The sequence below is a fragment of the Gymnodraco acuticeps genome, unplaced genomic scaffold (genome assembly GCF_902827175.1).
Source record: "Gymnodraco acuticeps unplaced genomic scaffold, fGymAcu1.1, whole genome shotgun sequence".
Taxonomy (NCBI): Eukaryota; Metazoa; Chordata; class Actinopteri; order Perciformes; family Bathydraconidae; genus Gymnodraco; species Gymnodraco acuticeps.
The window spans coordinates 686479-712371 of NW_022992336.1; the positions used below are offsets into that span (position 1 = coordinate 686479).

General features: G+C 40.5%; 1 protein-coding gene across 1 annotated transcript in view; it reads left to right on the forward strand.

The window, feature by feature from the left end:
• The window catches only part of irx4a (iroquois homeobox 4a), a 5928-nt gene extending 1024 nt beyond the window's left edge, over nucleotides 1–4904 (forward strand). Inside the window, exons 2-5 of the mRNA XM_034208628.1 lie at nucleotides 1–154; nucleotides 1031–1134; nucleotides 2756–3066; nucleotides 4186–4904. The exon at nucleotides 1–154 is cut by the window's left edge and continues 98 nt beyond it. Coding sequence (XP_034064519.1) covers nucleotides 1–154; nucleotides 1031–1134; nucleotides 2756–3066; nucleotides 4186–4904 — 1288 coding nt within the window. The remainder of the gene's footprint in view (nucleotides 155–1030; nucleotides 1135–2755; nucleotides 3067–4185) is intronic.
• The last annotated feature ends 20989 nt before the right edge of the window (nucleotides 4905–25893 follow it).

Consider the following 25893-nt stretch of genomic DNA (forward strand, 5'->3'; position numbering starts at 1 on the left):
CTGTCCCGTGTACGAGAGCCGGCTGCTGGCCACGGCGAGGCATGAGCTCAGCTCGGCCGCCGCGTTGGGCGTGTACGGGAGCCCGTACACCGGCAGTCAGGGATATGGGAACTACGTTACATACGGCACGGACGCCTCGGCTTTCTACTCGCTGGTAAAGCCCTTCATCTGATCCCTCTTGGCATTGATTAATGGAGCCGCAGGGTGCTGAGAGTTAAGCCAGGCACCTCTCCTATGTTATTATGCTCTACACTGCTTACTGTTCTTGATGTATCCGCATATTATCATTCAACACAACTTTTTTTTAGTAATTGAAAATGCCTTTCATCATGAGAGATAGTGCCAGTTTCCTTGAGACAAGTAATTTGTTATGAACCAAGGCATAAACCAATTCGTTTACATTAAGAAAATATGGTTTTCTATTGGAAACAATTAATTTGTACCAGGATTATTATTCAGGATTATTTATTTTCTAAATATCCAAAAATGTATTAAAAATGAATTCTCAACAGAAACACATGGGCCTTCTAAGTCCAAAAATGTAGTTGTCCCAGATATCTTAGTGTTGAAATGCTCACATAGAAAATAGGGAAAGTATTCATAATGCTTTTTCTTATAATAATTCAGCTAGATAATATTACAACTTTTTTAGCTTGAAACACTCATTGTTGATTTGCTAGGAAACACTAAACAATTTGCTAGGAAACACTAAACAAGTTAATAAACTATTCTATACTTTTTTTCTAAAGATTATTTCTTTTAAAAAAAGAAAACATTTTGAAAGTCTTAGTTTAAAGAGTGTGCATTCCATAGACAATGTGCATTTTTAGTAAGTCTTAGAAGATATTTCAAAATTCTTATTTACTCCACAATCTGCTGTCCAATATCCCGAAGGAAACACATGAACAAGCAGATTTTGTTGATACAGCCAATATGAATATATTTTTTTCAGCACCACACAAGTTACATTAATGTAAGTTGATTTCCTATTTCTATCATCTTGAAAACTCTTTTCTTTGTATGATTGCAGGGAGCATTCGATACTAAAGATGCCACAGCTTCTGCACATGCGGGAATAACCCAGGCAGCCTACTACCCTTATGATCCTACCTTGGGACAGTATCAGTATGACAGGTATGTTGTTTCTGTTGATTTGTCTTCTGTACAGTATTAGTTGTCAATGCAAACATCAGAACTATTTGAATAAACTGCATGTGTAATCAAATACATTGCAAATTAGAGGTAAAGCTCATCTTGAGCTGTGCCTTCACGCCCACTGTAAAACAGATTTGCTGTTTTAAGCGGCTAAAACCAGATGCGATGAAAACTAAAGTAACTCCTAAAGTATTGTGCACTAGTGTAGGGTTAGTTTTCCCAGCGTTAAATCAATTATTCCGGAGGTCAGGGCCATTTTCATCACATCCAGCAACACTGGGTCATCACCTTCATCTCATGACACATTTCTTTCCTGATGAGGTGATGAGGCCCTTTCAGAAAAAGACACAAGGCCTCTTCAGTGTTGTGAAGAGCATGCCTGCCATATTGAAAGGTCTTTCCAATAATGACATGACGTCCAGATTAAGCCTGCGATGTGCTTGAAATTTAGAGCGTAAATGATAACCTGTGATCAACACTCTTTCTGAATAGTACCAACATCTATGAAGATGCCTGCTCAAACCTAAATGCATTGGATATCTAACGCTTTTTGATGGCGTTGTTTTAATTGATCAGTAAATTGTCATATTGATTTGTTTTGGGAGTTCACATCCTTTACCTTACCTAAACCTTGATCCAGATACTTTTACCAATCACTCTAAATTCAGTATGAAGGGCAAATACGTGTCAGCAGGAATGCTAATAAATGCACAGCCAGCAAAAGGCCTAAAAGTCTGAGGCAAAACAGAATTAGTGGTACTCAGAAAAACAAGCAGGCCTACAGCATTACCACTCAGTCTGCGCCCGCCTTTTACCTGAGGGCTCATCATTACACTCAATAAAGCAATTTTACAGTCTATTTTATCTGCGAGAAAACAGCGCAGGGGTATAGAAAGGTGCAGCGCTCCTCTCCTCTTGATTCCCTTAGCAGTGCTTGACCTGCACTAAGCTGTACGGAGCTATAAAAGCATCATAAAAGCCTCCCTTGAGAGGACTTTTACAGCTCACTGCTGACTGAAAATCAACACTGTGCATTTTAAATGGAGCTCTATGGTTGATATTTGTGCGTATTGAGTCTTAGCCTACGTCACGTTAAGAATGGTTTTAATAGGGATATTGGGGAATATATAGCATCATGTCCAAACATGGTAGGATCATTTACATATTTCTGAACTGATCGCACACTTTAAATACCAGAGTGGGTGTTACAGAGGGATGTCGGAGGGGTTTTAGCAATTGATGTGCTCTCACAGAAAATGGCTTATGAACAAAAATGCAATATACTGACAATATTACATTTTAAAGATTGGTGGTCTACTCATAAACCTACCCCTCCCCTGTCTTTTCTAAATGGTGTCCCTTAAGTGACATGAGGTCTACTTTCAATGTTCACACCATAAGGAAGGGGCACAGATATATCAGTGGGATTTTCAGGCGTATAAAGTGTGCTATGAATCATTTCAACATTCCAACAAGCAGATGGCTCAGTCATGGTGTTCAGAAAGAAACTGCCATGCCAACACTTTAGAAATTGTAACCCAACAAGCATCACATGTTGTATTTACCTTGTCAGTACCATTGTGTTCTTTTCATTTAACAGATACGGTTCCATGGATGGGGGAACAAGGCGAAAGAACGCCACGCGTGAGACAACCAGCACCCTGAAGGCCTGGCTGCAGGAGCACCGGAAGAACCCGTACCCGACTAAAGGGGAGAAGATCATGCTGGCCATCATCACCAAGATGACCCTGACGCAGGTCTCCACGTGGTTCGCCAACGCCAGGAGGAGGCTGAAGAAGGAGAACAAGATGACATGGCCGCCCAGAAACAAGGGCTCAGAGGAGAAGAGATATGACGAGGATGATGATGGGTCTCAGGAGGAGCAGATCAAAAGCGAGAACAATGAGGATGGTAAGTGTCACAATGCATTATTACTCTGCTGAAATAAAGAAAGAACTATTAGGTTGTGACAACTTGTCTTAAATGTAATTTAATATTCTGTTCTTGTACATATCCTATTCTATTTACATGTATATAGACTTTTTGCATTTTTTATTGTATTATATATGTTGCATTGTTGGAGGAGCTCAGGTCGAATATGTTTAGCTGTAGCTTGAAAAGAGAGCAAATATCCAGTTACATGTTATGTTATTCAACTTTGATGGATAATGATGAATAAATAATAATCACAAAAGAACAAGAATTGTGATGACACTGCTTTGTCGAGTGTACTGTTACCATACACCTTAACAACTTTTGTTTAAATGTACTAGATTTCATCCACCACACTGTAAACCCGGATGATTTTACCACACTGTCTTTTTATATTTGTTTTTATGAATGTCAATTAAAATAGGACATGTATCAGAGGCAATCCTATCACTCTTACATTGTATTGATTACTTGTACCGTATGTTCTAACTGTCCCAATAATAATATGTATTAAATGTGGGTATTATTGTTAAATACTGTATCATACTGATGGTAAGACACAAAGGACAATAAGGCCTTAACATTTGTTTAGCCTTTTACATTATATTCTTAAAATATCCACCTTGCTGAAACCAAGGCATTTATTTGTAATTTATCAAATTAACATTATCGTCTGTTTTATGTGAATTGCCTGCAGAAGGACTGCATCCACATAACACACTTTACAATTAGAGAGACCTTATATTTGCACAAAGGGATAAGGAGGAAGGTAAAATCACTGAATATAAGTTTAGCTATTTTTTTGTATTTAAGGTTACATGATGTTCTGTTTTTTTCAACTTGTTTTCAACAAATCCTGACATTATTTGTTATAGGATGAAATTAATATAATTAATGATAACATAGAAAATCGTCTGGTTACAGTGGATTTATGATGAAACGTTTCAGGATTCATTTATCAGGCTGCAGACATTGTTTTTATAATTGTTTATTTTTCAAGAGTGATTGCAGTTCAATACTTGATTGATGCCATTATAAGATCTGACTCCACATCTTCACTGACATGTCTGCCGTCTCCCTCTGTTCTCTTTCTCCCAGAGACAAGAAGTCGGCCTGATAAAGATCTCCAGTTGAGCGACTTGGACGACTTCGACACGCTGGAGTCTGAGAACTCGGAGTGTGAGCTGAAGCACCGCTACCACATGAACACACACATGTCAACGACGGGTGACTGCCCCGCAGAACACCTCATCAAGGACTCGTCTCTGAAAATCTCCATCCCTGTTTCTCTGGGAGGGGAACAGGACTTGAGCAAAAGTTGTCTCAAAACGAACCCGGAAGACTTCCAGGTGGACAGCAGACAGCTGGCGAAGGCATGTTATAACCAGCAGCAGCAGCAGCAACAGGGGCATCAGATTTTAGACGGCAAGCCTCGCATCTGGTCTTTGGCCCAAACTGCGACTTCCCTGAACCAGACTGAGTATCCGTCCTGTATGCTGAGGTGCCAGCCGCCGCCCTCCTCCCTCAGCCCGCCCCCCATAGCTACCTCACCCGTGACCGGCCTGGACAACAGGCAGGACTCGCCGGTCACGACCCTGAGAAACTGGGTGGACGGGGTTTTCCACGACCCGTTGTTCAGGCACAGCACTTTGAGCCAGGCCCTGACCAACACCACCGTCTCTTGGAGCGCGAACACCAAAGGCGCGCTCCTGGAGGCTGAGAGGAGCACTTCCGCCTTGCAGCAGCACCACCAAGACTCCCCCAAAGACAGTGCCATGAGTTTCCCAAAAACTATCAACAAACTGTTCTGCTCCTAACAAAACCAAAAGACCCTTTTATTGCAAAACAAGAGGAGAAACTCTTTATGACTGACTCAAAGTCGGGTGGAAAATACTATTTCGTCTCCATGGTTTCCTCTTTATGTTTTATTCGTTTTTTTAAAGGTATACTGTTACATCGGCGTTACACAAGTGACATAACCGGATCGGTTTGGCTTATTTGAGTTAACGCACGCACAGTACTTATTGAAATGTATAACTAAAAGTTTACATCTTTGGGAAAAAATAGGCCTAAGGTTTACATGACTCCTTTCCTTATTGATTTTTCTTTACTATGCGCATGCAAATGTAATTGAATATTATTTAGGTCTCAACAGTTGAGTATCACTATTAAATGAAAAAAAAGTCTCACAAATGCACAGCTCTCTTATGAGGTGGATGAGAGCGTCTCAACTTTGTTCACTGAAAATAAAAGCAGTCCGTTTCTGAAGTTGGGTCGAGTCGCTGTCTATGGTGCTGAAATCCAATCAATTACATTTGTTTCATCTAAAACTCAGTACACAACTTTGCAACTAGAACACATGAGGCCTAATACGCCTTTTTAAACGCAATCTGATTTATCAAAGCAGCTCAATTCATTCTGAACCCATTAAAACATGCACAATCGAACATATGTGTGTTATTTCTCAGAAAAAAAAACACCCACTCTAATTTAGTGACAGGGAGAAAATGAGGCAGCTCAACCCTCAAGACAGAACAATATCAGTATCTAAGATCTGCCTCATTAATTCCCTCTAAACAGGCTGTAATTGGGATGTTCGCAGTCATATTTCATGTCAGGCTATTGATTTCCCCTCTCTGCTCTCAGATAATATTATCGAAACATCTCAACACCGTCCATGATGCAGCTGTCAAAAGGGTAAGTTATTCGCCATACGTCCATTAACGGGTTCAAAACCGAGGCCCTGCGAAATAATTTGAAGTGAAGAGTTTTCGTTTTGACACTAACCCCTCAATTTCCTCGAGACGGGGCCCTGCAGAAAAACAGCCTGGATGCTGATTCCTCCCTCTGGAAAGTGAAAGGGCTTTACGAGGGGAGGCACTCACGTCGTCTAAAAGTGAAAAGGGCAAAGGAACTCGAATTAGTTGTTGTAGATAAAAGGGCAAAAAGAAAGGAGTCAAGGGTACTTGACAGTAATGGTGAAAGTGGAGCTCTCGGGGGACTCCGTCTGTCCTGCGAGAGAGGGGGAAAGGGGAAGAAGGGGGGGTTCAGTGATGCATTTTAATGGTAAAAGCCCCCCCATCTCATGGAAAAAAGTGCAGTAGTGGACAATAGGGATTTTCTATAAATCGGACTCAGGATGTATGTTTTTATTTGCCTTCCTGCCTCGTAAAACGTTGCCTGCAGCACTTCCAAAGGACAGTGACATGACCGCAAAATAAACAGAGAAAACGTTGTCAGGGAAAAGATATCTGACAGGTGATGCACATAAAAAAGGTGTGTTTTTTTCTCCGTTTCCATGGTGTAAGGATATTTATTAACCTATACATGCAAGATTGTGTTTAATTTTTCATGGCCACTGATAGAAAAATTAGGCCAGAGTTAAAGGCCTCACAGATAAAACAATGGAGTCTCGACATTTAATTAATTTAGCATGAAGACAGATTTTATTAGACCTCTGAACCAAGTGGCTTTGTATTAGAGAGAAAGAGACACGAAGTGTGTGTGAGAGAGAGGGGGGGAGAGAGAGAGAAGCCGGCTATAACTAAATCATTCAGCCGTGGCAAATACGAACACACAGAGGGAGCGCGATGGTAAATTAACAGGGGCTTTTTACATAGAGACCAAATAAAACTGTAATCAGCGACGCGTTACTTTTCATTAAGCGGGGTTGACAGCAGCATATTCAGCCACTCCGACACAGGAGCGGGGTCCGGGCTGGAATAAACTGCTCTCAAACGGAGAGTCATAAGATAATTCCTTAAGCTCCATTAACAACTCTTAGCCGCAGGAAATGGGCTCCCCCTGAAAACATCTCCAAATCTAAAAGCTTTATCGACCTGGCAAACCTCAGCTGATGGCTTCTCTTTTTTTTCTCCCCCCCCAACCCCCTTCTACCTCTCTCACTCTCTCCATCTCTCTCTTTTTCTCTACCCCCCCCCCCCTTCCCCTTCCCTTTTTCAACTTAAGGGACAGAAACGTCCAACTGAGGTAATAGACTTTGACACAACACATTAAATGGGAAATGAGAAAAGGGAGAAGAAAGGGCACTCTTAAACGCCTTTTAAACGTTACCAATTAGAGGTTTAAAAACTTGAATAAGATGTAGGCCTTTGGCATATGCCTGACTGATGGGACATTTAACTGAATACCTTGCCCGCTTGGTAAAAGCAGCACGTAAGTGAGCAGCGGTGTGTAGTCCTCCTGCGAGTTAGCTGAGTAAAGGGATTCATATAAGCTCTATGTCACTTTCTGAAAGACAATGTCCACCAGAGCTGCGCAGCATGATAGTCTCAAGACAGGGGGTCCAAGCAATACCCTTAAACTTATGAAACCTTTTCTTAACTTCCTCCATTTTTTCAAACAAGCATCCTGTCAAACACACGCTCTGGTTCTAGCAGAAGGCCCTTGAAAAGCTGACTTAAACACAGAACAATCAGCAGCACGGAGCTTCCCCAGAGAGACAGAGTCTGGGTCAGGTTAATACCACTGTGACCCTGAGCCATAAATATATTTACACATCATTACACATCAACACACACACACAAAAACACTTTAACGCACGCCGCACACACACATTGGGCTTAATTGAATATTTAATCTATTCATTGACTAACATTAATATGGTGAGAATAGCAGTAATGTGATCAAAGCTTAAATGAAAATATGAAGCATGGCCTCACACAAAGAGCAGTGTAGAGAGACCACACACACACACACACACACACACACACACACACACACACACACACACACACACACACACACACACACACACACACACACAAGACATGCTGTTGTTCTGGCCTGCACCCTTTCAAGAATCAATTGAATGGCCTTTTATTCCAATTAAAACAAAGTGCATTATTATAAGAAAATATAAATTCAAAGCTGCAAAACTACAATGAAGAAAACAGCCTTCAGGTGTGTAATCATATCATTTATGAAAAACATGTGTTTTCCTAAGGATTGAATTACATCTAAATGTCAGTGGATGTGAATGCTTGGCATGGCTGATCTTAGCCAGTGAATATATTGATATCGTTCTGAATAATACACAGAGGAATTCAAAGTAAGAGTTGAGTAAAGAAAAATGACCATGGTAGAGCATATTACACAAAGAAAAGTTCAACAGATTTTGTGTCTGAAGGACCACCATGATACCCCTCCACAGCTGCCAGGATGATAATATGTACCCCTCTGCTTATAAATCCAAAGTGCCTCCTCTTATTCTACCTCCAACTGCTTGGAGATATGGCTTACGTGTGTGTGATCATGTGTGTGTATTTGTGGCTGTGTTCAGAGCCCTGCTGCCTGAAAGACATGTCCAGGATGTGCCTTGAGGCCCCAGTGACTGGCCCCTATCAGGGCTCTATCATCACCTCCCTGCAGTCGTTCCACAGGTCAAGAGGTTTGAGCCTGCAGGGCATCGCTTTTCACCGTCTCAGTCACTCTGACTGAACTGAGTGTGTATGTTTTAGATTTCAATTAGATTAGACATTATATCATCCTAATATAATTGATTAAAACACAATTAAATGTTCTTAACAGCTTCTAAAAGCACTCACAATAAAAAGTCAGTTAAATTGTGTTTCTAAGTTTGGCTAGGTTGGCTTAGTAGTGATTGTAGTTCCTCCATACAAGTCCAGGGTTGTAATCTCACACCCTCTTAGAGTCAGAGGAAAGGCCAAGAGGGTCTAATCACGGGTCATCACAACACACTTCGACTCTGCCGGACAACTTAGACCCAGTTAAGCTCACCAGCAGATAACTGCAATTCTATAAGCAGGCATCTGGGATGTTCTCTCTCTGGCTATTTTGAGGCTGAATTGTGATTTTGTTTGCTATTTTATTTATAACCCGGTACAATCTTAGTATCTTCCAAGTCCATGAGATATCTTGCATCACATTTGTAGCTGGTAGATTTAATGTTATGGAGTAAACAAAGACGCAGCATGTGGTTGGGCAGAACATCCAAAAGTCAAAGTCAACTTTAATGTCAATCTTTCAGTTTGTGTGTACAGACAGAGATCGAAATAACGTTTCCAACAATCCCGAATACAAAAATACAATAATACAAATATACACATATGTATACAAACATGTATACACATATGTATATCCTATAGATATACAATCAACAGAGACATTTACACATATGCACACATTAAGATAAAACACAACAATACATATATACAACATAACAGTCACTTCAATATCTTAGGGAATTTACATAGTGAAGAACCACATGTATTTAAAGTTCAAAAACATTTTCAAATGTCTTTAGTTCTAAGGTCTCCCCATCTGTTTGACCCAGTATTATACAACAGCACGGCCACAGCAATACCATACATTACATTGTAAACAGCAGAATCTGTGAAATTGGCCAAACATCTTCTTTTGTTTTGTGAGCTAGCTGTACTTGAGAGAGGTGTAGGGTTTAGTTACACACAAAGAAATAGAAAGAAAAGAAAATGAATTGGACATTGTTATTTTTTTCATCTGCAATACTGGTAAAGCCATGTAGAAGTAATTGCTAAAGGTCAAAAGAGACTGTGTTTTACCAACACATTTGTGTTTATCATTCAGGACAGATCAATACAATATTGTTGTTTAAAGTACAAAAGCCAGGGGAGACTTAACACTGACCTTTGCTTCCATTTTCCATTGTGTTCGGGAGGTCCAACAAAACATACAAATGAGGCTCTCCAGTTTCTCTGAGCTATAAGATTTTTTTTTTTTTCACAAAGGAGCAATTTTAATGTCTCTCCATTTTGCTGGCCTCTGACAATAACATACATCAACTTATACTCACACTTCTATCATACGCTAAAGTCCATGTCTATGTAGATTATATGAACCTGTTATTTGTTTACAGTGCATCTGTGCACAGGTTGAATGAAAGGAAATGTACAGTTTGTTGCAATAACATTAGCAACTTGTTTTTACACAGTTTGCTGTTCTTTTCTTTACTGGTTCAAGTGATACATATCTATAGGCCACTATAAGCTAATTATGTAGCTTGTTAATAATAAAGAGAACACATATATATACAGTATATACACATTGAGATTAACCCTGTTCACCATCCATCCTGAGTATCTTCCTCTGAGTTGTGTGTATTCATTTAGTACTTCCTTAAGAAACACTGCCAGGCATCTGCAAGAAATAAAACACAAGTTGACTTTCTGATACAAAGAGTGTATTGTTGTAATAAAATGCATGACTCTGCAAATTGTTGACAACTGCAATGCATCCTTTTTGCTTTTTATCATCCGAACCACATTCTGCTCTTGCCCACTTTAAGTTGAAGATCCTAAATCATAGTTAATATGATGATGATACCTGCTATATTTTTCCAACCTTAATGCTACTAAAGTTGCTGTGGGCAGATTGTTTAAGAATTGGAAGAAACTGGCATTAATTGAACATTAAAAAAAACTTTAACCCTGAACATGATTGAGTGTTTAGGGAAATTGTCCAACATTGACATTCTTGCCTGGTGATTTGGGAGTTGTATTTATGCTTTAATGTCTAACAATGTCTTGTAATAATGTTTGCCAATTAGCTATTTTATGATATGATCTCGTTTTTTTAAATGTTGTTATCTGTCTTGTTTGCGTTTGAAGGTAAGTTGTGCCGCGACCTTTTGAGTCGCACTAAAGGGAAAAGTTTCTGCATTGGCATTTCCATGATCTCAAAATGGTATTGGTGTCATCTAACTCAGTGTAATGCAGAAATCATTGATTTTTGTTCAGATTGTTAACATTCATTTGAAAGTATTTCAGAAAGCAAACTTCTTTCTCACTCTGCCATGTGGTTTAGATACAGCCAAGTCAGTTAAACTCCAATTACCAGATGAGGATGTTCATTCCCTGTGCATGCACACGTGCCAATCAGCTTTTGCTGCACAACTTTGTGGACATAAAGTATCCATATTACCCTATGGTCCCTTTAGAGTGCTTGCAAAACATCATTGTACATAGAGAAGGAGTTTGGTTCCAAATTGAACATACTGTACAGGTCAAAGATGTAAAATTCTGTGTTTTGGATGAGCTTGAAAATAATCGTAGCGTTGTTGTCATGCATGAAAACTCGTGCTGCCGGTGCACTTGCTGCTTTGAAACCATTTACAATTTTAGAAGGTTAAATCCAACCATTTCCACAGGATTGCTTTTCAACAAGAACCAGAATTTTCTAAAGCATGTGGTACACCTCAAGGTGTTTTGCAGCAGCGAGAATGAAGGCAGAGGTTCCAAAATAGCACCGCTAACAAGTCCCGCAGAGAGAGGAAAGGAGACACCTTTGCAGGCCCATTGCTCCTGGGCTACAACATGTAGTGTGACGACTCAGTAACTCCAACAGGTCGACTTTAGACTATTTGGAGAGTTTTGAGAGACAGCCTGGCCAACTGTGAGGATGTGCTCTGGCGCGCTAGGTGATTCTCCGTCTGCCATGCGTCTCAATCAAGCCTAATGTCCGCTTCCCGCCTTCTCTGACTCTACCCTTCTCTCTCCTTGCTCTCAGCTTTCCTCTCTATCTCTCCTCTTCTCAGGTGGAAGAAGGGGGATTCATTTTCCCTCTAAATTATGATGAGTCAGCCAAGCGATGTGCTCTCCACCCTTTTTTTCAGAAATAACTGTTTGACTCAACCTACAAGCTGTACTTTCTCTTGACAATCCAGAGGGAGAAGGGAGAGACAGCTTCTTTGTTCTCAGGCTTGTAGCTGCACTGGACTGCTTGTGACTGAGTTTACAGTGTCCACAGGCTGTCAGGCTAACTGGGACTTGACCATGGACAAGGCTCTTGGTTTTCCATTCAGTAGAATATTTTGCAGACGTTCCCAATTTCTGTTTTTGAATTCTAGTTGACAGGTGACATTTACTCACTTCAAAATTACCTCACTTATACATGAATAATGCAATCACTGAGATATAAACGCTTATTTTTGGGCTTTCTTTTGTAAAGATTTCTTCTTTCAAATACATGTTTTTTGACTGTGATGTACACAAAAAGCAACACAGTGGTATAGTTGTTGATCACTGACAATGATGTTCAAGGGTCTGATTTTCACAGCATAACGCCATGAGAAACAGCTTCTTAAAATAACTTCCTTACGGGAAAACAATTAAAACCAACCAATGTGCATTTACCATTTTGCTTTTTTTCTGGAAAAGTACCCGATCCTTTATAATAGATCATCCCAACATTTAAAATTCAGACTTCTAGTAGCAACCATAATATTGTGATTAATCAGAGGAGTGTCTGTATTGGTAGCTCATAGAAAAGCAGCAGAGGTACACTTTCTCGGGTTTTTAGTTAGCCGTAAGTCTTCAAGAAAAGGAAGAAAATCTGTTCAACTTCAGCAAGGAGACAGCAGTGGAAGTCAGTTTTACCCGGTCTGGTGCTGAGGTTTGGTCGCTGCATAAGCAGTGTGCGGGACTGGTACAGTGCTGCGGCTGATTGACCTGCCTGCTCATTAAGGCACTAGCGAGCCCATTTGGCCTGCTCCTGTAATGGGAGCCTGTACTGTGTCAGAAACACTTATTTGCTCCGCAGCCATCACAGAACATTAACATTCACGACAGCCCGTCACACGAGGGAGGGTGAGGGGGGTCAGAAGGGTGTCTGAGAGGGTTTGCTCACTGCCCCAGCCCAGTCACACACACATTACACACACACACACACACACACACACACACACACACACACACACACACACACACACACACACACACACACACACACACACACCCGCATAGGGCCTTCAGGCATTTAACATGCACTCACAGGCCATCTGCATTTCTTACATATACACACAAATAACACACATAAGCAGCATATGCAGGCACCTACACATTTTCATTCTCTTAACACACCCTTCCAGTGATCCCATGCTCTCACACACACACATCCACACTTCAAAAATCTTGCGTTCTCCCACACACTCTAGGAAACATGCAATCAGTCCTCGAAGGAAAGGTCACATTTGCAATGCAGGTGACTCAAGCAGAAGGCAGCAGGTAATTGGCTGACGGGACGGGGAGCGCTAATACTTCGTCTCTGAAAGATAATGTGATGGATGGGAAATGCTTGGCATTGGGGTAATTAGATGTGTTCAGAGGAGGCTAGACCAGGCCAGGGCCTTCACTTATGGTGAGTGGAAGTAAAGAGGGAGGAATGGGGGGGCAGTCAAGGAGAGAGTGGTGAGGTTGAGTAGCAAGGGTCACACGAGGCCTCCACTGAATTGAAGGGATCAGGAGACAGAGACAGACATAGAGAGAGGACGATAAAGTACGCTGTCAAGAGGATATATTGGACTTCATATTTAATTATATCTCACCTTATTGGAACCGAGAAAATAAAATCCAGTCCGGCAGCAGGGGACATTGTGGCACAGTTCAGCATGTTGCACAGCAGATCAAACAAGTGTTTCAGTGGCTTATTTAAGCATTATCTAAATCTATGAGTATTTCTTCATGTACACTTTTAACAATAAGTAAGCTTTCTTAGCCGGTCACATGCATACACTTGTGAGGAAGAGAGGGGTGCAAATTAATGCAGAACATTGCTGTGAAAACTGCTCACTTTCACCATCATCATGTTATATAGGGGAAATACATTTGAACAGTTGACATTTTTGTGCAAAAAGTAGAACAACACGGACTGAGCGATGCAATGGAGAGAAAGGACGCACGAGAAAGGATGAGTGCAAAGCCTTCTAATTGAAGTGGGCCAGCTGTGGTGGGGTGAAACCCTTTAAGACACATGCATTATTTACATAGTGTGTGTAGCTGTGAAGGTCTGTGTGTGTGTGTGTGTGTATGTGCGTGCATGTGTGTGTGTATGTGCGTGCGTGCATGTGTGTGTGTATGTGTGTGTGTGCGTGCGTTTGTGTGTGTGAGAAGCCGTGTGTGTGTGTGTGTGTGCGTGTTTGTGTGAGAAGCCGTGTGTGTGTGTGTGTGTGTGTGTGTGTGCGTGTCTGTGTGAGAAGCCGTGTGTGTGTGTGTGTGTCTGTGTCTGTGTGAGAAGCCGTGTCTGCATCACACCTCCTTTGGAGAGGGAATAGATTCTATCACAAGGCATCCAAGTGGAAACAAAGACTCAGCCGTTCTCCGTATAGACTATATACACAGTCAGAGAGAAGAGGGTCTAGGTGGAAATATTGTCATTGACACTGTTCATAAGTAGGGCCAGAGAGGAAAGGATTATATGTATTCTTATATTTCTAGCGGGAAGAAAAAGACAGAAAACACTTACAACAAATTGCAATATAACTGTTTAAGAGCTATATATTTGCTATCGAGCATCAGAGATTCAATATAAATGTAAACGCTAAAATAGAGAAACATGAAAAATCAAGTTTAAAAGTTGGCTTAGTGAGGTTTAAAGACAAATCCTTCTCTTCCTCTCCTTCCGTCTCCTCAACTACTTTCCTTTCCTCATTTCTTCTTTCCTTTCCTTTCCCTTCTTACTCTCTTTGCTTCTCGCCTTTTTGCCCTTCTTCTCTCCACTCCTCTCTCTCCTCTTCTCACATGTCATCTCATCTCTTTTCCTCTCCTCTCTCCCCTCACCCATCATGGTTGTTGCGGCTGTGTGCAAATAAGATTAGTAGCTTGTATTTTCTCAGGTCTCTGCATTGAAACAGTAAGCCTGGCTGTGTATATAATTAGAGAGAGATTATGGCAAGGCCACTGCCAGCGACCATGGCCAACTGACATGTTGTGTGCGCATGTGTGTATGTGAGTGTGAACTGGCTGCGCCTCTCCATAATCTCTGTGTAATTGTGAGCGCATGTGTGTGTGTACAGGACCACAGGTGATGTTTGAAGTGCAGCAGAGCCAGGACCTCGGAAACCAAAATGCTGACAATATATCCCTGAAAAGGTGTACAATTTAAAGTTTTATGTGAGCTGTCATTTCTAACCTGATCATAGCTGTAGCTGTAGAATGTGTTTTAACACGTTAAATGGAATCAATTAAAGGCTTATTAGGGGTCCCTTTGCCACTATAGTATTAATTTGCTTGTCAGTGCTTGCCCTTTGTTACTCCAGGCTTTGACTCCCAGTGTAAACATGCACCCCTGTGAACTTGGCAGATGTCTGTAGCCAGTATCTATCCTCCTGATGGCCCGAGTGTTTGACTTTGACGCCATCGATATCCTGTTTATTCAGTCCGCATAGGAATAATCACTTCAGTAAATGTGTGATAATTTGCAGGATTTATAGGTTTGTAGGTCAGAACTGTTTTCAAACATTTAGTGTCCTAAGTGTTGGAAATATTGAAATAGAAAGAGAAATCGAATAGCGAATTTATTTTTGAAAAATGTCCCTGTATTTAATTAATGTACCATTTTCACAGTTTTTCTTCCTTACTCCACATTACCTTTGGTAAAAAAAAACGAAGAGTCAAAAACATATATCCCTTTGATAATGGTTATGATTTAAACAAAAAGAAAATAATACAAAAACATTTTCATTATAGCATTGATATTATTTTGTGATTGTGGTGAGATAATTTGTTTAGGGATTTTCTTTATCGTTATAATATATTTTATTTTGATTCATTATTATATTTTGTACATTCAAAACAAATTACAGGCCTTTTTATTTGAATTGTAGCTCAATCTGCTATGTGTTAATGAATGGTTCCCTTGCATATCGAGTCATTTAGTCATTGTTGGCAAAAACACACACACACACACACACACACACACACACACACACACACACACACACACACACACGCACACACACACACACAGGAACCTAACATTTGAATTCCAAAAACCTTTTTATTTCATCAACTAACACCACCAATAGCAAACATTGCGAGACAATGCCTCTCTCTTTCCCATGTTGCCTGAGCGTTACTAAATAATAGAAGAATTATGGGTATATATTCAGCCATTTTTCACGCACAGTTTCACACACATTTGCCCTCAGAGCGCTTTTCTAACTGAGCGACGAATCTTCATCGTGGTTTGCTGTTGCCTCTCCTAATAGACGCCTAACAGCTCCCCACTCTCACCTCTTGCAATTAGTTTTCATTGAATGCTATTGATTTTCAGCCCCTTTCAATTACATACACAAAAGTCAACCACGTAGATGTGTGTAGTCATTAGGATCTACTCTTTGTGTCTTCTCCAATACTAATTATGTATGGCTGCTGGTGTTTGTTATACTCCCTTAGATGAATGAAACAAATAAAAACTCCAATAGGAGAAAAATAGAATCCCTACATGCACCAGTGGACATCTGGAGTCCAGTTGTGTGTGTATGTGAGTGTCTGAGCGCATGGCTTTCCTGCCACCATGAAGCCTATGGAGAATACACCTAATGAAATAAATATGACTTGGATAAAGAAAACAAGTAGAAAGTATTTGTCCCTTGGCACGTCTCTCCCGTGTAATGTATTGTGTTTTCTATGTGGCCTGGCATTTCTCCTGCATTGTTAAAGGAATGTTCCCAGAAAGGGTCTTTGTTGTATTTAAAGTAAATCCGAACAATAAATGGCTATTTCCTGAGGATTTATTTTGAAATCTGTTTGAGGATGAAACAGGACATGAGAGGAATAAAAAAATATAACAAAATGACACTTTATCTTTATCAATCAATGTGATTTCTTTAGGTGGTGAGGTTTTACATGTTTATTTGTTTTTTATTTGATGACGTTACTGTTCAATACAACATATTTTAAATGCAGTATTTTACATGTTGTCCTAACGTTGAATATTTCATGTTTTCCTCTCCCTTTCCCATGTAGTGTAAATATTGCAGATTAGAGAGTGAGAGGTTGCACAGGTCTCTGTGTTTGAACTAACCTCTGTCCTGTATTTACACATCCTCTAAACAGGAATGCCATGCATATGTACAGAACAGATTTGGCTAGCATCTCTGAGTTGAAGCATTGTGCCCTTTCCTCTGCGTGGCAGCAGTTCAATGATAGCTCTGCACTGTGCGATGGGATACCATAGCATATAGATGTAAAAGTTGATTTTGTAGAGTAGTCTCTAGTTAATTCTAGGGAATCATAACGTTATCAAAACGTGCAGAAATTGTTATTCTTACAAGGAATGTTGTATTTTTTTAATGGTGTGATCAGCTTTAAAAACTGTCATTATTTGACACAAAGAAATCCATTCCTATAGGATTGCCTTAATCTGTAGATACACCTGCTGAGGCACAGTGAAAATTCCTTGGAGAACTTTGACATACAAATTTGACATTGCAAGTGTGCACTATTGACCAATAGCAAAACATTCGGACAGTTCTGACCTTTGAGTCATTGGAGAGCCGGAGATTCAAAACTGGAAGAAGCTATTTAAGCTAATAAGCTTTAAAGAACCTTTTGCAATGGGGAGAAATACATTTACATGTTCACAACCTTGGATATTCTATATGAAGACAGTTTGGTGGAACTGGCTCTCACAGAAAGTGTTACATTTTAGGTTGTTTGTAGCATTAATATTGCAAATCTATGAAGTGTCTTCAACTCCCTCTAAAATGTTGACTTTTAATAGTCAGTATTGCAAGTGTTTTGATAGCCTAGTTTAACCTTTAGGAGAGCTTATGTTAGGTGTGTTGCTGCTAAAGAGCAAGGACAACACGCTGAAGCGTCTGCTGATGTCTTTACTGCAGAAACAGATTAAAGCTGCCACTTGTGCTGAGAAGCTCAACAAGACAAAATGACAGAGGGAAAAATGCGAATTGCCAGAGAAATAAAAATGATTGCTCCCAAGAATCTATAAGATACCATACGATAATAATTTATTGGTCAGATCAAATCTCAAATTTGACTTGCATCACAGCAGCTCCATGTCCAACACCAACATAGACACATATCCAGACACAATACATGAAACACAAACAACGAACATTTAACATAACAGCACAATCACTGAGAGAAAACTTTTTCATGACCCTTTAGCGTGCATTTGATCTGGGATTTAGCTCTGTATTTACTGTGAGGATTGACTAATGCACAAAGGAGTGCTTCAGTCTGACCTTACTGAATCGTGGGACCCTGTATCTCCGATTAGATGGTAGAAGAACCTGACAGGGGAATGTCTCAGTAGAGTATGTAACTGATAGACAAGCCAACAAAAGTGGGAGTTAGGCTATCTTCTAATTGTATTTCATATATGTTGAGTATTACTAGAGAAAAGTCTTCAAGAAAAAGGACACTTCAAATTGAATCTCAAGGAAATGTTCTCAATCGGTCTAATTGAAATGTGTTGTCTTCAACAACTTCATTGTTATTTTGTTACATATTTTCTTAAAAACATAATTTGCTTTAGGGCATGCTATCGTGCACTTGGTTGCACAGATAGAGCAGATAGTGCAGCCAAGGGATTGCACAATGCAGTGGTTGCTACCACTGCATTGTGCAGTCTTATTGTCGTACAACTGTGTGTTTTCAGTTCATAAAAGTCAATTGTAACATTTCTGGTCGCATACAAATGGTTTGTCCAGTTTTCAGATGTAGCATTAACACTTTTGTGTAAGTGTTTTCCCTACTTGAAGTATAAAGTAGCATATTAGCACTTGCTAGCGACTATAAGCTAGCTCTGCAAGTCACTATGACACCATACTTCTAAAACGACATACTCCAGAGAGGTATGCTAATAACTTTCACAGTGACACTTGACTTGGCTCGCCAACAGTATTATGGCTACATGTTTGAAACAAATCATGAATAGCAGGTTTCCAAAAATGTACTGTAGGATTCAGGACCGCCCCTCCCTATACGCAGAACATGCGCAGTGTGTAGGGCCTCATCTTGCGCAGGGGGCCTCATCTTATGCGCAAATGCGGCGCAATAATGCGCGCCATAGTTTGCCCCCATCAGCGCTTGCGACACGTGATTGACGAGTTGTGTACAGACCCGGGGGGCCTCATGACACAATTTCGCTTAGGGCCCCAAGTTGGCCAGGGGCAGCCCTGGTAGGATGTCTACTCCTAAATGACCAAAATGTAAGGAGATCAAGGATCAGAGCACTTGTATTTGCCATATCAAAAAATGAACAGAACCCAGAATACCTATTGCCATACCCAATGCGTTATTTGTGCTTTCCTTTCAAACACTTGGACTTCATCAGTGTTATCACTAAAGGTTAACATTTAATAAGTTTTCCCTTTGACAGCTAATTAGAAAAGCTTGTTTGACAGGTGCACGGATGTGTCACAGGTGCAGGTCTAATATATCAACTTCAAAAAGGATTCATGAGAAACTCTTATCAGTGGGATCAAAGTCAGAGAAATCCTCTAATTATGATGAGGTTCGGAGAGGGTGTCTCACACTCTGTGTTCCTCCTGCTCCCTTGATCTCTCCCTGTCGTTGACTCTGCCATCTATCACAAAGTGTTCCTTTGATAATTACATACCAAAATGACTTAAAACTCCCCCGCTAGGTGTAAGGCATTACAGCCTGAATGACATGCCAACTCACCTTAAGGACTTTTTAACAAGGTAAGTCAGGAGCACGGCATGCAGTCACTCACTCCTTCGCCAAATAACTCTGCAACATCTAATTAAAGTCTTTCATAATCCTCCGACTTGTTAGTTTGACTAAACAAGTTCGCAATGAAAGTCACCGTGGCAGTCTGCCATCTCTCGCTTGCTGTCTAGCTCTGTATCGCTCCGTTTCTCTTTGTGCAATAACATGCAGGCAGAAAGTAAGGTAGAGACCGTCTGCCACTCAGTGAAACAGATCATTAACTGATGTACATTGGAGTGAGGATTTATTTATTTAACAGGTTCAGTGGGCAGGGAGGATCCAGCCTTTGTGTTTGTCAGCCGATGGAAATGAGACTTCAGGAGAGAGGGGCAGAGAGGAAATAGTATGTTGATGGGCCCAATACCAAGCCACAAAGTCTCTAGTGGGTTCTTCCATGAGACGCCGTGTGTGTGTGTGTGTGTGTGTGTGTGTGTGTGTGTGGGTGTGTGTGTGTGTGGGCGGGCGCAAACCACCAGAAAAAGCCAGCAGAGCCTGAACATTTGGCACTTGCAGTTCATGTGTTAAATGTGGGCATGGTTGTCAGTGTGTATAGGGGTGTGTTGAACTTGCTAAGCATGTCCCATGAACACCTGAACACTTTGTATACTTTTACACAGCATGTCTGGGTTACTGAGACACACACTTGTCTGTCTGGTGGCTTCAGTGTGTGTGTATTAACTGTATTCAAGTTCGGTGGGAGATGGATCTATGTGAGTGTGCATTTCAGAGACAGGGACTTCACTTGATCACACTGCTGTTGTTTGTTTTTGTATATATGTTGGTTTTATCTTCAGCATGTAAAAATAACACATACATTTATAATCATGTTAGATGTTTTTGCCAGTGTCAATATGTTATTTTCTTCAGGAGGAAGTCAGACAGGCAAGTAGTACTGACAGTAGTTAGAGTTGAAGATGATTGTGACATAAGTACAATGTAGCCTGAAGCTAGAGCTGCTGTCAAGATCAACATTCCAAGTTGTTTTTGTTCCACTTTTATAAACTGAGGCTTTAAACTGGGGTCAGAAACACATACCTAGTATGATTGCAGGCGATTTCTATTTCAGACGGATGTTTGATACTGCCAATTAAATTCATGATTTTACAAAAATGTTATGATATGTTGAATCTAGCAAAGTCTTGTGAAGTTTCAGATTTAGAAGTTGTAAAAGTGCACCATAGGTTGTGATTTTACTATTGATATTTTGTCTTAATTGTACTGCTAGCACATGTACAGTACCTCATTCAAATTGAAGATGTGTCCCGCATTTCCTTGTGGGCACGTAGTTCTTAACACCCACTTGCCTGTAACATGGACCTTAACTGCATGTGGAGCAACAATGGTAAAGTACTTCTACAGGGTTTCTATATTGCCTGCTTAACACCTTTACAATTCAGACACTCCCTTGTGTGTGAACCAGCACACCTACCTTTCCATACATCACAGTTTAATAACTTAACAGTGTTTTAATATACTTAAAACAATACACTTAACATGGCCCTTTGAACTGTGATGGAACAACTCAACAGGTAGAACTTGAGGAAGATCTAAAGAACACATGTTAAGAGAAACGTTTAAAAAATAATACAATGGACATCATAAAATAATAAAATAATACTGTAGGCATTTTTACAGAAAATAACAAGAAGGAACAAGGATACTTATGAGGGATGAAGGGAGGTTTGAAGGGTGATGAAGGGAGGTTTCCATTCAGCCAATCTCTTTTCACTAGTATGTAAAGCAACAGTGACCTCTATGGTTTGAAAAAGGAACTGTATAACTGGTAGAGTACATCAAGCTTGAGAACTTACATTTAAACCCAACAGTTAAATTTCACAGCTGGTAAAAAATGACAATAAATAACCTGAACCTAAACCTGAACCAACATCTTCAGATGTATTATTTATTTCATTTAAATTAGATATTGTGAAACTGTATACATGCAAAACATACATAATTGGTTTCAATATGAGAGTAGGAAATTATGTTTAGGACCAAAACAGATTATTCTATCAAATAAGGTAAACAAGGATATCATTTCATTGACGTGTGTTTGTGTGTGTGTGTGTGTGTGTGTGTGTGTGTGTGTGTGTGTGTGTGTGTGTGTGTGTGTGTGTGTGTGTCTTGTGCATTTCTCTCTGCCTACATGCAATGTACAGAATGTACCTCTTTGTCTGTCAGTCTTGTCTATCCATTTCTGTGTTTCGATCACTGTGTGTTTGTGCATGTATGCATGTGTCTGTGTGTGAGAGTCTGACTGTCAGCCTGTCTGTCTGTCTGTCACCACTGATACCAGCAGTTTGCTGGAGGGGAAACATTCGGATATTTCTGCTTGACCGTACAGCTGCCCAGCCAGAGACAGCCTCTTTTCCTGCTTGGCCCCTCTAAGGACTGCTGTGTGTATGTGTGTGTGTGTGTGTGTGTGTGTGTGTGTGTTTGTGTGTGTCAGACAAAGCAAGACAACGTGTGGCCGGTTGGACAGTGATTTTGAAATCTGTTTCACCCTCAGGTGACTGTCAAGCTGTCAGAAAAGCAGGTTTGTTCCAGCTCGAGATGTACCTCACCATGTTTATATTTGCAGTTATTTTCCCCTTTGAGTGCTTACATCTTGTTGACAACGCTGTACACAGAGAAGCTGGACAGGTAAATAAGTCACACAACTCTCCCCATCTGCAGGCATATTTCAAGAAGCAGGATACGGTATATTCTGTTCTTTTTTTAGGTTTTTTGAGATTTTTATACAGAATGTACTGCTTATATGTCGCTATTTTGAGTCATCCAACTATTCAAATCATTACCATAGATCTGTTTCATGCAGCTAAATACTACTTAATTTGCTACTTAATAAACTATTCAATTTAAATCACAACAAACAATAAGCTGCCTCTAGCTTTAGTGATGCTTTGTATAAGTTATTATACATTGCCTTTGATAAACTATTACAGTGGTTTCTGCAAAAGTTCATGCTTTAATCCAGTGGAATGTGCTCAGATTGAAGCATGAGCCCAAACCACACAGCAGCTGTATAAGCATTATATCTGAGCCATCCATGTGGTTTATCACTCTATAGATAATAATGAGCCTCTTAGTTTACCGTCAAACATAAGACAATCTACTCCGCTCATTGTCTCCTCTCCCTAGGTGAGAGTGCCCTGCTAATCATTTCCCTGATCCTTCCAGCATCAAGGACAAAATGAGGATATACCGCTGTCTCAAAACGCCTGATTACCTGTTATGCATTCATAACTATATGGCAGCTTTCATCTGGAAAAATATTCAAAAACAATGACTGAACACATCATGTTGGCATGCACAAAAGCAACAAAGGGTTTGGTTGAACAACAATCCAAAAATGTCCATATTTTTATGATCCAGGATCGTAATGAATAAAAGCATGTGAGATTAGTTTTGGGTTTTGTCCAAGCCTGTTATCAGAGAGGAACAACAATGTCGGCGAAAGATGGAACAGGCTTGTGTGAAACAGAAAGTTTTTGTTTTTCAATTTTCAAAGCCTTCCGTGAGAGTCGCTGGGGGAAACAATCGCCCTGACACAGGTCCATTGTTTCCGGGCGGGTATAAATACAACAGGCCTAATGTGTCTGTTGTTTGCGTTTTCTGGCTCTCAGCACTCATCACTTCCCAGAAGATAGGTGATCAAAGATAGAGACAACAGGATGCCGAAGAGATATCACAGAGAATGAGAGGATTTACATCTGCACTCCTCATAAAACCAGAGGCTTTTACAATAGAGGCCTGATGGGCCCTGGAGGACTGTGTCAGTTTGTGTCTGCGTGAGTGTGTAGAATGGATTTCCAGCTCCAAATCACTCTCCTGTTATTTTCTGCTGTATTAGAAACACCTATGGGAACCTCAACAGAAAAGGCAATATCAACAATTTCACACAAAGGACCAAATAGCAGAATTATGCTTTCAAAAAAACTCTGTATTGCGTGGAAACAAATGCATGTGCACAATCCAACATAAGCACCCATGCACAAACTTACACAGCCAGATGCAGGCACATGCTCATATCACAGAGCATGGAGGGGATTACAATATTTCCCCCCTCAACCAGATTAGACAAAATCAAATTATTTCCCTTCTCTGATGCCAGTTTTCTGCTGTCTAATGCCGGCTTTTCAAACAACACAAGGTTTTATTGTGGACAGCACATAATGCAGCAGATTTCAAATTCCTGTCAAATGCGGTGTGACAGAATAAAGTAGCTCTTCTCGTATTCAGCAGAAGGAGGCCCACGCAGGCCACTTACACTGGCTGCAGCTAAGCTGTTTATGTCCCCCATTCAGCAGTTACACAGGCCAGCAAGTGTAAACACAACAGTATCTTTTTAATTGTGCTGTTTCGAGCCTCGCTTCTCTGTCGAAATAGAGAGCGGACCACTCTCTGTCTCTCCCCCAGTCTGGCAGATTAGGGGCCTCGTTGCAAGGAAATGCCGGGGTGGCTCGGTTTGGGCTGTCACCGAATCAGCTTAAACTTTGCTCAGCAAGCATGGCGAAGAGCGATAACAACCAGATGCTTGTTCGCGGTGCAGAGATGCTGCAGCAGGGGCGGCTGGGTGAAGGCGTGTGCGTGCACATGTGTGTACGTCCAGCAGACTTTTCCGCTTGTTGTCTTCTTATTTGTTAGAAAGCCGGGGATAAGGGGAGACAGAGTGAGCAAAAAGAGACTGAGATAGACACTTTTTATGAATGTGTGATAGAAAGAGAGGCGTTGAGTAGGTGAAGAAGTATGTGAGTGAGAGATTGTGAGAGTTTGTTTGAAAACAGTTTAAAGCAGAGTGTACATGTCGGATAAAAGAGCAGCCATATTTTCCCATGTAATAAAAATGGCTCCTGCTGGAAGATGAAAAGCTTTAACAGACTTGATGACATTTAACCTTTTTAGATTGTGAACTGTGACCACGTCAACAGGGGGAAGTGGTTCATCCAACAATATCATCCAACAATGTCTTGGAAAGCTAAATAATGATTGGGCCAACTGTATGTTGGGTAAAACAGGGTTGTAAACCAACAAGTCAAAAATAATTGCTGGATAACTTCCTTGATAGGGTTTTTGAGGACATACCTAAGACAAGTTTAGAAAACAAAACAAGAATATTCAAAACTGCTGAGCGAAACTGTCAGATGTGATGTAATCACAATTTATTGTCTTACTATTCAAATTTAGAATAAAATACATTACAATACAATACACATGTCCCTGATTCACAAGCCTTTTCTCACCCTCCTCTTAAATGTTCTCAAGACAGATCTGACCACAGGGCCAGTGGGAGTCGACCTTGGTGCTTTAAACACAAGACGTTTTCTTTCATTCTTGATATTGTAGTAGAGCCACAGATTCCGCTTAGGTAGGTTGAGGTGGAGGGATGTCTATGTGAGTCGAGATTAGTTTCTTTAAACACTTCGGTTTTAAACCACGTTGTTTTTGTCTAAACCTAACCAAGTTCATTGTGTTCCTAAACCCTCATTAAGCATGGCGGTGTTATCATGTTGACAGTCATTTCACATTAATATTATGTGCAGTTCTTGATGAGCATTGAGTTCTTAAAGAAAATACATTTTAGATGAACATTGACAGCTCTACTAGTATCTAAAGACAACTTAAGCGTGTTCCTTGAAAGCTTGCGTAACATTTTAATGAAATCTTCAAAGTTTTCTATGACCTCAGATGTGAGAGTCATCCTCATTCTGAAATGAACACAAGATACATTTGTTTCTGTTTCTCCATCCGTGCCCATTTAAAACTTCTCCAAGATTGGCTGCGATGCATTTTTCATTGCGCCATATGCTTTTGTAGAATGATCAGCTGGAGTTAAATTGGTTAGGACGGGAAGGCTTTGAAACATTTAAACATTGTCTTTAAAGGACGGGGGCAGGGATATAACCCTGGCGGATGAAATTAGGTCCGTACAAACTGAAGGAATTAACCTTTTCTGTATTTAAGAGCTGTGGAGAAGAGACAAGAAAGTCTCTGTCTGTCACCTCTGGCATTCAGAAGAGAACAGAGGGGGAGTAATGAGGAAAGTGAATGAGGAAAGGAAAGAAAGGAGAGCGGGAAAGGGGGAGGGGGATGTTGAAGCTCATGAATATTATAATGACATTGGTTTTATTTTTTACACCAAAGGCACTTCACTATACGGCCAGACCTTGCTAACTTTCCTGACATGAGAGTGGCATGATGTTCATCAAAAATGCAAAGAGGCACGTGTGTGTCACTGTACTTCTGTACATATAGAGCTTATGGGGACAATTTGTGTAATTGATGACATTGTTGCCAATAGATCTTAAAT